Raw genomic sequence first — 12,191 nt, 5'->3', positions numbered from 1 at the left:
CAACCTCCTCCCTGCTTTCGTGGCTCACACAGCACTCATTTCTGAACATTTCGACTTCTGTCACCATATCTACCCGCCCACATAGCAATTGCAAGGCTACATGAAATTTTTCTTGTTTAAAAGGTTCCGTCAGCGTACAGCGGCGAGCGTTTCACAAAATCAAAAGCTCGTGCAGTTCTGCTGGCATGCTCAAGAAACGATAAGACTTGTTGCGCGGCTACTTCTGCGCGCACAACTACGATGATGAATTAGCGCTGACAGCTGCATTACAGAAAGCAGTCATTTCGCTGACAATGCAGCAGCAAATCTCTGGTGATGTGCTGCGGGCTTTTGAATCAGTTTCGGCTTACTCCTTGGTGGGCAACAATTGCCTTGAGGGATGGCAACGACTACAACAAAACGTTGCAAGGAAGTAACTTCGGCTCACCCTTCAATTTCGTTATAGCGATGTTTCCCTGTATCACCACAGACAGCATCGACATCTGTACTGGAAAATGTGCATAAGCTCACGCAGCATACACGTCTGGCAACGAAAGGAAGCAGTCAGCGGCCCAATCACCAATCGCACCTCCTATAAAATTCTTTATTCACCCAGCGTTATTGCATCCTTGTTGTTCATTACCTCTAAAGTGAAAAGTCACATGCAAACTAGCACTTGTGCACACGCAAACACGCGCACACACTTATCAGAGAAAGCCAGTCCCAGGTGTAGCTAGAGGTCAAATGGATCGTTCCAGCGCCACACACCACACAATTCATAGGGCAGTGGTGACGACAGCACTGCAGCAGATGACACAGTGTGTGCGACACTTTGCAGCGGTATCAGTGGTACTAGCATAGTGGTTGACAACAGAGGAGCAACAGCGCATAGTGCTACAAGAGTGTAGCGAGTTGTATGACCCGGTCACGGCACATGCACACGGCAACATTTGCATTGCCAGCAGTCAACTGCACACAGCGTGCAAAAGGCATGCACCCACATGCCCATCCCAAGAGACACATACACTTTCTTGATTCTCACAGTGTCTTCAAGCTCACTCAGACAGAGAAGTTGTGGGAGCAAAACCACAGCGTACTCTCACATCCTTGGGCCTTTGCTGAATCGCCACACCCCCCCCTCGATGACAGCATCAGCGACCAGACAGCAGAAAGTTAATCACACTGTGCTTGGTGCCAAGGCCTTAGGCAAGCGCCATACATGAAGAACTACCAAGTCTTCCATGTAAGTGACACAAGTGATACGCAGCCACTAGTGCAGTAACTGGTGGATCGCACTGGAACTATAGAAGGTTCACTTCCAAGCCACTAAGGCAACATCATGAAGAAAGACAAATGAAATAAGAATGGGCACAAGTGATAAACAGCGCGATAGGCCTACTGTGACAGAGTATGCACCTTCGGCCAATATCGACAGTATGTTGCAGTCAGTAGTATAAACCAGTAATGCTGGCCTCAGCTATTAGCCATCATGGAAATGGCAACCAGCAACTTGAGAAATGTGACAACAAAATGTGACAGCAAAATGCATGTGCACTCCACTTTCAGTACTGTTGGGTGTTGAGGCATGATATGGTTTTAGGAGCACACAAAGAGTGCTTACAGCTAAAACAGCATGCTACAAACCGACTCGGAAGCTTTAGGTTTGACAAAAGGAGCTATCTATTAGTCTTGGCTGCATCAGTCAGAAATGTGAAAAAAAGTGATGCCAACACCTAAGCTGATGTCACTACCTAGTGCTGAAGCCAACCTTGGAGCTTACTTATACACCAAAAGTGGTTTTATAAGCCGCAATGAAAGAAGTGGCAACCTTGGTGTTGTGTTTTGTCACATGTCAGTTCTGGTAAAGATAGTTGTCGTAATCACCATAAGCTGTGCTAACTGAACACCAATATTTATGAAAATTCAGCTAGGAAGATAACACTGCCAGAACCAAACAACCCGTACCTTCACAGTAAAAGATGGCCAGAACTGATAAACCAGTTGCACAAGCTGACATGACTGTGCCCTCGGTAAAGAACACACTCGTGCAATACTGCATTTAGAAGAAGCCTGCTGAGAGTGAAATGATGTCTACAAATGCTTCAACATTGATTGCTCAGTAGAGAACTTCACCTTTAGTTCAAGTTGGACTGCAATGCTCTCAACTCGTATATAATGAACATTTTGTTTTTTTACCTTTGTTATGAAGAATCAACTAACTTGCACATTCTCTGCTTTGAAGGCCCTCTCTTCAAGGTCTGTTTAGACTGTAGCATAACTCAATCATATGCTACACTTATAGTGAGACAATGCTAACACTTTAGGTCTGTGTACATTTAAAGGTGTTCCTTTTCACACAGGGCATACTACCATATCAGACCGCTATACTGCAGTTACATATCGTGCACTGCCTCAAGGTAAAAGCAATGCTGACCTGTGTTTGCCCCGAAACCAGTCTTCTGAGGACTTGCTCTTCTGATACATTTTGCAGGCCAAGAGCAAGCAGTAACTCATTGAAAGCTACCTATCAGCAATGCTTGCAATTACACAAATTGGACTATGCAAGGTGGCTTGACTTGAAAAGCCTTACGTCAGAGCAGATTAGTAATTTCTTCATTCGAAACAAGAAGCAAAGATGCAACCATAAACTGTAGTACAATACAGTTGCAGAATGAAAGCTCCAACCTCCAACCAAAATTCATTCAAACCGAACATTTCAGAGCCAGTTCAGCTCCTTCTTCAGGGACTCCTGAAGAAGGAGCCACAGAGGCTCTGAAACAACAGGTTTCCATAAATTTTGGTTGGCACTTTATGAGCTTTGATTCAGTCAGTTGAGCCAACCAGGCAGTCTCTGCCGAATGCTTACCTTTGACAACTTTGACACAGCTCAGATCAAAAGTGAAAACTGCAGACCAAATTTAAATGGCTTGCAGTCATGCCTTCATTCGTTGTTAAGCCAAATACTCTGGCAATTTTTATGGGAAAACAAAAAACGCACTAGTCAGATAATAATGCTCGCAAGCAACTACACTACAGGTAGTTCCACTTCCCTCCACGACATTAAAAAAAAAAAAAAAACTTCATGAAACAGTCACGGCAGTTACATAACCTCTTCAGCAAATCTGTCTTTCAATACAATAGGAATGCCATGCTCTGTAGTCACACGGCTGTAGCGTCTGAATATGCTACAAAGGTACGCCAGCACAGACATGCATGCCAGTACAGGCACCAGAGTGACATGGTGCCAAAGCAGCCTTGCTTCAAATGTGCCTGCATAAAGATAATGCAAAATTTTTTTGTGTGTGTGTGTGTGTATGTACATGTGTGTCCAATTACCAAGCTAACCATTTTGCTCTGCGTTACACATGCATCCAAGACTTCCATGAGGTAAAAAGCAAGGCTCACTGAAACGTAAAAATGTGAAGAAAAAACCAGACTCCAACACAATACTACTGTAGAGAAAAAAAAGGGAGCCATCATAGGGCACCAATATATTTACATCTCATTCATGACTCACAGCTAACACAAGGTTGGTGTATGCAAGAAACGCAGCCAAGAAGTACACCCAATGGTAAAGCCCCACACAATTAACATCACTGCTGAGAAACTCCACCAGCTGCACATCAAATTGAGAGGGTTGTTTGTCCAGAAGCCATAAGTCAGCCGAAGCAAAAACAGCTACCTCAACACAACCTATGTACATGCAAACACTCCATGTCAGCAATCATTAAAGAACTTTAAACATTAAAAACTTTTATGCCATGCTATGGCCCTATTGAATTCAAATTTCAGTGATCACGAAAGGGTTAGACGATTCTTGAAAGTAAGAAAATGAAGGGCAATTTGCTGTGGTGCTTTGCCCTAGCAGCAAGTATGCAAATCATTTAATAGACAACATAGGTTTTTTTTCCCCTAGGTGCAATGAGTACAACAGTGACTTGTTCTGTTATTAACCATTTGTAAAGAGTATGGGTAAAACTTGAAGTATACTGTTAATTACAACTGTTTGAAATGCATAAAGTATGCGTGCAAATGAGGCCAGTATCTTGCAATACACTTCCCCAATTCTTTGGACAGGACAGGTATAAATAAAACTTCAAACAATTTTCACACACAGGTATAGAATTTACCTCTTTTTTCTTTAACTGTAATTTTTTCTCATAAAAAAATGTTTTTTGCTGCCTCAGATGTAAGCCACAACATAGACCATGTTCACTGTGATTAAGCCATAACTTCTTATACTGCCGATCAGTCGACAGTTAGTTGAATGAATATTCCACCAGAACAAGAAAAAAATTCTGCGCTTCAATAGGCACAATCAGTAACATAGCTGCTTGACTACATGCAATAATATAAGAGGTAAGACCCTATGTACTGCATCATTCTTTTTTTAGAAAATATCTGTACAAAAAGGTTGTAAGGCTGCATGGGAAAGCAGTAAGCTAGGTGATGTCAGCTTACAAAAGTTAAGAATTAAATGCAAGACACAAAATGGGGGTGGGGAATGAGGAAGAAACAAAAATAAAACAGTCTGCCATTATGCAAAAGCTCTTAAGACCCATCCAGAAAAAACACCAAAGAATGTAAATGGCTAACTGCGCATAGATATAATACCACCAGGCAATATTTTTTTTTTTTTTTTTAAGCAGGAGGCAACAGTTCTCATAAGCACGAACAACCCACTAAAAGTTCGCCTATCAAATCGTCATCATGGAGCACTGCATTCTTTCTTATCCCAATGGTCAATGTTCAACGAATGTGCACAAGAATACTTAAAACAATCCACCATCTAAAGAACAAGATACACAACTTCACACTTCTGAAGCAATGATAAAAGAGGCCAACGGCAACACTGAACCACAAATCACAAATGCCAAAGTTGTTTCAGTCGGCAAGTAAAAAGAAAGAAAAAGCTCTTCAAATGCAACTATAAAAAGTGCGACTACATTTCATCAGAAAGCACAAATGCAAATGAAAAAAATAATAAAACAAAAATAATAACAGGATAGCAAGAGCGCAATACAATACAAAACATAATAGGTTTAAGAAGAGGACTAAAGTGCAATAAAATGTGCAAAAATATAGAAGCTACCATTCCACAGCATCCACAAGTGGCAAATACTAAAACTAGATCAGCCCAAGGGCGCCACCGTGACACTCACTTCCACTATGTATCTCATTGTTCATTTCATACACAACATGACATTCTCCAAAAATTCTGCAGGAAAAATAAAAGCGGTGAAAACATGACATTCGCTGATATTGCACAAACATGTTAATGTGACCGAAACATTTTTCAAGTGTCTGGGCTGCTAAAATCTGATTGTTCAAACCTTTGGTGCAAGTTCAAGAAGCGGGTCTTCGGCAGAAAGACAAAGGAAACGAGTCTCGCCTACACTGCTTCAGACTGCAACACATAACCGGACTATAGCCACAATCTCGCAAATAAGCCCCAACCAATACTTTTACCAACTCTTCTCAGAGCCCGGCAACCAATTGTTAATATTTCGGTCACTTCTACTCTTTTCTCCAGCATTAGTAGTGTGTTAAAGAAATATTGCAAATGATTTAAGAACCAAATGACAAAGACAATGCTGCAGCCAAAATTATGAATAAGCGAACTGCGTGCTAAGTCACCGATCTCCTCATCTCTTCTTGATCTTTGGTACCACTTGCATATTCGACTAAGACACTGCCTGGTGGGACTGCCCCTACAGGCAACTATTTTCCCATTTTCACACCCAGCTAGTTTGTTTAACAAAGCTGTGCAGGTAGGGAAGGGCTAATTAATAAAATAGCATAAATATACTCATACGTCTGCAAGATAAATACTAGACAGAAAAGCAGTAGGACAAGTAAATAGCGCCACATGCTCTCTATAAGACTGAACAAACTGCAAAAGGCACAGCTTGATGCAGCATCGTGAACACAACTAAACGAAACCGTTGCTCAAGGAAATTGGAAAGCTAAAAACCCATCTGGGAGATGAAGTACTCTATGCAGCATATTCCAGCTATATGCGTGCAATGCCGACAAAACACTGCTGCATTCTCATTTCTGAAGGAAGCGGTACAAGTCCGTAGGCGTCCATTTTTTTTTTACATTATTATTTCAAGGACATGCAACAACCCTTTGACTGCCAAGCAGCGACTTGCATGCTACGCTTCTGTCACACAGTGGCCCCCTTGAGAATATTAAAGCCAACGAAAACCTTCAACGTTTTCAAAGCTGCCCGAAAAGTGAAAAACCTGCACTGTCACGAGGAAAGCTGCCAAGAGCAAAATGAAATCGAAGTGTTCTGCCGGCCTAAAGCACCCATGGGCATGCGAGGAAAAGGCTTGAGTTGTCAGCAGAACCCCCAATAGACGCGCAAGATGGCAAACAGCCATAAGAGTCGAGCTGCTTAGAAGAATAGAGCTGCCACAAAACCAGCATCATCCTAGCGGAACGCTGGTATGTCTAGAGCACATCTACACTAAGTCCACAGAAAAGAGGTGCCTCAATGTTCAGAAGACTTGCAGACTTACGCTCCAGTGCAACTAGACAAGTTAACCTTGCCGGTACCAGAAACCAAAAGGCAAGTGAGCTTGGGGTGTGCTTCCAATGACGACACAATAATGAGAGGCAGCTAATCCCGAGTTGCACAGGCACAGAGCACTTGTCAATCTCCTGGGCACACAGGATAAAGAGTAGTGAAAAACCGACGCCTTTTTCTTCACCTTATACACTAGCGGCAGTTGTAAAGTGCCAACAACATTGAAAATACAAGTTATACCGTCTCCATTTGCACTTGTCTCTCGACATAGGCAGCGGATGAAACTGCTGTGCATATGTCACTTCTCACGTCTCTGCCACTTTCGTCCGCATTCACACTCCACCTACAAAGCAGTAGCTCTCAAACGGCTCAAGTCAGCAGCTTCGCTACGGCAGCTGAAACCAGAACAGTTCATGCAGACTGACACACCTACAAGGTGTGCCTGAATGAACGAAACACATAGTGGCACGTTATCGGGGACACTCGTTGTTTGAATCATCGGCTGATCCACTGTCAAGGACTGTGTCTTATTCCGCAGAGTTACAGCTCCCCTGTGACAAGGGAAAATTTAATGTCATTTGTGTTAAATTCCACTATACAAGTGGATATTTAATTTTGTTAAATTAAATTTATATTCAGAACCAAATGAGTTCAAAGAACTCATACGAATGTGCTTTAGAGACCTCAATAAAGAGTATCGGAAAAGACAAAAGAATAACAAGAAACAACATACATAGAATATTTTTTTCTATATTTCTAAGCAGTTAGCTTTGTGGAATACAAGATCACTAAGCATTCCACCTGCCGCTGTATGCTGCTGCATATTCATCGTACTCCACCCTATCAGTCATGTTTGTTGAACACTTGTTGCATTCATACCTGGTTGTGGAGTGCTGTCTCAATTCGGCATAGATAATTATCATTTGATTATTTGTGTAAGCATGGCATGAAAGTTCAGATTATTACCATAAAACAGTAAAATTATTGTAAATAAAAGCATGCATTGTTGAGAATATTTTACACACATACTTTGACCTTTTTGTGTATTCTATTCATTGACACTTCGTCATCATTGCCTTGTGCAATTTTTTTTTTTAGCCCAATGTGATTTGATGAACGGGCTTAACTACAAATGACAATGAATTTTCTTAAGTGACAGGGGCATTACTGCATCATGACAATGAAAATGGGAAAATTCAATTCACAAGCACTCTCGTATCATCCTATTCAGCCTACAACAGCGTTAGCAAATCGTAGTGCACCCTAGAAGCCGCACTTCATAGGGTTGCAAGCTCTTACTGCGCTTATTTAAAAAAACCATTCAAATGCTGAAGAGAGACATGACAGCAATCACAGTGTATCCATAAAGCCCACTATAAACCCGTTTTTCATGGCAAAAAGAACAACAACTCGCACACTGATGCACAATAGCATACAGTATTGGTCCTGCATCCACGGACTGAACGTTGACAAGCCAACTTGATCTAGGACCACAGACACATTATAGACTCCCATTAAAACAAACATAAAGACACTTCGAAAATCTGGGGCCGCACTGCTGACGTACCACTCTCAGGAATACATGACGTAATGTCCAGCTCGACACTTCACTGAAGCGACAACTTAAGAGCTACACAAAGTGAAAATCATTCTGATAGGAGGCATGGTATTCACTTCACAACGTGCCTACATTTCCATTGGTTTAGCCCATCAATGCACACTAAACGAGATATCCCTGAAAGTGATCAATCTTATCAGAAGTTTGTCTCCGCATGAGTGCACTGAAAGCCTAGTCGAGCATACTGCAGAAGTCGGCTGCACAAAGTTCGTCTTAAAGGGAGTCTACCACACCTACTATACAGACACATCTGCACGCTTACAACATCAACACTTCGGTCACGTGAAACAACTTCCCTTGACAATGAGTCTCCACACTCAGCGATGACACTGATCCTGGAAGATGCAGCCACCAAGACAAGTGACAGAGCCAATTTTCAGACATCTGGATGCAAATGATTACATCGAAGAAAAATTTAAAAGGTATGTGCCCAAACAGTACAGCCACCAGTACTTGGCTAATGCTACGCTGAACTGACTGGATGCTGTCAAACTTCTCTCCTCTGGCTAGCTTTTAATATGCGTGCATTTTAATTGGTTAGTCCTTCAGCCACCGTAATGCCACTTCAAAGTAACAACCACATACCGTGACTGCCTTGTTCTCTACAACCAAGAGATATCACACAGAACATGAGGAGCTCATTCTGCGTGCATGTAATTTGTTCGAACGAAAAAAAAAAAAGGATGCCGTAATGTGGGAAAGAAATAAATGCTGAAATTTACGGAGTGCCTGGTCATACAGATTTACAACCCTTGCTTGGAAGATCATAGTGTCCCTGTCACTCACCTCAAATCACCTTTATCTACTATAAAAGACTACTTTCCTCGTGTCACTGACATGGAGCACAGTGCAAGTGCAGGAATATACAGCAAAGCCTGTTTGCAAATGAATAAATGGGAATTGCAATACACCTCTCTATGTTCATGTTTTTGTCTTAACTGACATGTCTTTTGTAATAAATCCTGGCTAAACGATTATACGCATAAAAACAATTTCTTTTTTTGTTAAAGCTTCCCTAAAGTTCACTGCACTGTGACAGGGGTAAATTGAGAATAAATTTCTTGAGTGAACCAGTAGCACGCATCGGGGAGTAACGTCTGCCATGTTCTATGAGCAATGCAAAAGCTGTTGGCCACATAGAGCTGCATTTTGCCTTGCTGTCATTTGATGCAGCACATAGAACTCCGTGAAACACAGCCTTGTTTTGTCGTGCACACCGCCTTAAAAAATTTATACAGATTTTAGAATGTATCCTTTCATATAATTTAGCTGCTTACGCTTTTGATGCTATGGTACTGTAGCTTATTTGTCATGAATGCTCATACACACAACCATTCGCAAGTGTTGAGTATCATTCGTGAAAAGAAAGTACTTGGCAAACACCGTTAAGAAGGAAGGAATTATCACTGCGAGAGCAGAAATGATTACCGTTGTGTGGTCCAAGTCCACCCAAAGTGACGAAAAGCATTTGAAAGTGCACTAAATGTGTACCACTCAGAAAGCCCTACCCCTGACCACTCACAATGCTTAAGCTTTAAAAAACTATGTTGCATGTGTTGCCGCATGTGATTCCGATGTGCTTGGTTTTGACAACTTGCACTTGTTTGTAAATGCAATGTAGCAGTCAATGCTTAAGTTTTTCCTTCCACAGACTTTGCCGTAAAGCTCATTTTGCAGCCAAAACACAGCGAGTGCTCCGGACACAAGAGCACCAGCACTTTGCACAGGCTCGCCCAATCCCTCTTGCTTGAGATCTTTCTTGCAACATGTTGCATGCAAGGCTGCCGAGTGGCCCACGGTCACCGCATGCTGTACCTTAAGCAGCAATGTAAACATTTTCCAAGCTTGGCTTTGGAGTGAAGTTCACAAGGCATCGTTGCGTACGTCGAAGCTGACAGCAGGAGGTTGAGCTCAGCCCGAGAATGCGTGTGCCTCTGTCTATCAGACCATACACAGAGCAAGTGTGATCAGTAAATACAGCTCTGCACAGAAAAAGAAGAAACCTCAAGAAGGCATCTGCAGGGCATACAATGAAAGTGCCATTTTGCACTAGTATTCTTCACTGCAGCGGCAGGTTGCAGCAGAAAGCTTTCCCGACACCGACAAAAAAAAAAAAAAAAAAAAAAAAAAATAGATCACCATCATTGCGTCAGGTGGCAGGTGCCTGCACTACTGGTTCTGGTGCACACCTACCAGTTATATCACTGCTGGTGAAGCTTCACTGAAAAGTGACTTCAGCACTGACCAGTCGGAGCGACCGGGCGAACGCATCGGCTTTTGAACACCAGCGCAGGAAACTAATCATCATCACCACCACAGTCTTGCGGATGACACTTGCTCTGCCAGCATGCCAGATCCTGATTCCGAAGGCATTCTGACACACGGCCTGAAACTGCACTATCCAAGGTAACGAGTGCAGGCCCAATCTTGGCCCTGCTTTCTGGGGGGTCAAAGCAGCTGCATGGCCTTCTTGTGGAAAGGCAGGGCACTGTCTCAAGATAGCTCGGCCGTGCAGCAGAAGGCAGAACCAGAACGGCAGGGAAACCTGCTTGGGTCTACAGTGCCGGGCGCTCAGTGGCTCTTGGCTGCCTCCTTGGCAGCGACAATGAGCGGGTGCAGGCTGGTGAGTGGCCGTGCTAGCTTCAGAAACGGGTGCTGGGGACATGGAACAGGCAAAGAGAGGGGTGAGGAATGAGGCAAGGTTGGCCACTGTACAATTTCACTGTCCAATGCTACTGCAATAGGTCGACATAACTCTAAACCCTAAATTCACAGGCTCCCCTTGGCTCCACAAACTCTCCATCACTTCATCAAGCAATGAGCCACTGCCACCCTTTGAAAGAAGCATTCAGTGCACTTTGCTACCACTCCTTTCAAACAATGTTGCCATGTCCCAAGCTCAAGAAGTAGCTTTGAAATTCCAAAACTAACCAAAAAAAGTACCCAGTCTAGCTTACAAATGAGAAAAGTAGCGGAGAAATTAGCGAAGCTACTAAGAAATGATCCATGCAGTGCCCACACTCCCTGCTAGTCAATGTGGACATGAGACGACTCACACTGTTCACTCGAGCATGGCGTCACAGCCTTGCTACATAGCACTGAAGACAAATACAGTACTAAGTACAGCTGAAGGCATGATACCACTACAGTGCAACAAATGACTATTTATGCAAAACCGCTATTAGTGGCAATGTTATAGCAGTACTTTATAGCTGAGGTAGTTGAGAAGTACACTCTAAGAACAGTTGCACCCTTTGGGGTGCATTTTTGCCACACAACAATAATCGTCATCTGTCTTGCTTGCGTTTCCTATCTTGAAAACTCTGCACTTGCTACTTTCCTGTCGAGAACGCTGTGTCACGCTGATAACGCTCTTGTCGTTCATGACCGAGAAGTGCCGGGCACAGAGCGTTAAAGAAAGGAAAGCCACGCAAGTCAGATGACGATTATTGTTCTGTGGCAAAAATATGCCCCAAAGGGTGCAACTGTTTTTAGAGTGTAGCCATCCAGTGACATGCCAAAATCTACAGCTAAGACAGCCAATTTGGCACAAAGTAGCCAAAGCTTTTAACACTAGAGGTGCTCAGCGATTCCTGCGATGGAGAGTCATCAGCAAACACCTCTCTACCCTAGTGCCTGTGAGTGTGAACACTGAAGGTGCCAAATATTACAATATTACAGTAACGTTACAATATTTTAGCCCACGAATCACAGAGCAGCATTTGTGAACTGTGGCAAGTACAATATTCATCATGCACATTGTAGCACCTGGCTGTGAACTACATGCACCATCACCGAACCATCTGCTGCTCATGACATCTAGTCCGTACACATCGCACAACTTCCAGTGGATCTCCGCTGGTATCAGCCTTCTTGGCATGCCAAACCCTATCATGCCACAAAGTTCGTACCTGGCAGGAGACCGTGCCAGAGCAGCCATTTACAGTTCCTCGTTGTGCAGTAAAACTGCTCTAACAGTGCCTTGTTCAAGGCAAATTCACAAGTGACACCATCTTTTGGGTCTTTTGAAAAAGAAACACGGTTTCTAGCAGGGCAATG

The 12,191-nt window shown here is 43.0% G+C and overlaps 1 protein-coding gene across 3 annotated transcripts in view; it reads right to left on the bottom strand.

The window, feature by feature from the left end:
- Nucleotides 1–562: 562 nt before the first annotated feature.
- Nucleotides 563–12,191, bottom strand: part of LOC119441762 (serine/threonine-protein kinase PAK 3) — a 46,722-nt gene continuing 35,093 nt past the window's right edge. For all 3 annotated transcript variants that reach the window (XM_037706371.2, XM_037706372.2, XM_049661593.1), the window contains one exon: nt 563–10,787. In XM_037706371.2, the coding sequence (XP_037562299.1) occupies nt 10,704–10,787 (84 nt within the window). In that variant the 3' untranslated portion in view covers nt 563–10,703. The remainder of the gene's footprint in view (nt 10,788–12,191) is intronic.

This window comes from Dermacentor silvarum, chromosome 2 (genome assembly GCF_013339745.2).
Source record: "Dermacentor silvarum isolate Dsil-2018 chromosome 2, BIME_Dsil_1.4, whole genome shotgun sequence".
Lineage (NCBI taxonomy): Eukaryota > Metazoa > Arthropoda > Arachnida > Ixodida > Ixodidae > Dermacentor > Dermacentor silvarum.
This window is presented reverse-complemented; position numbering and strand designations above follow the sequence as displayed.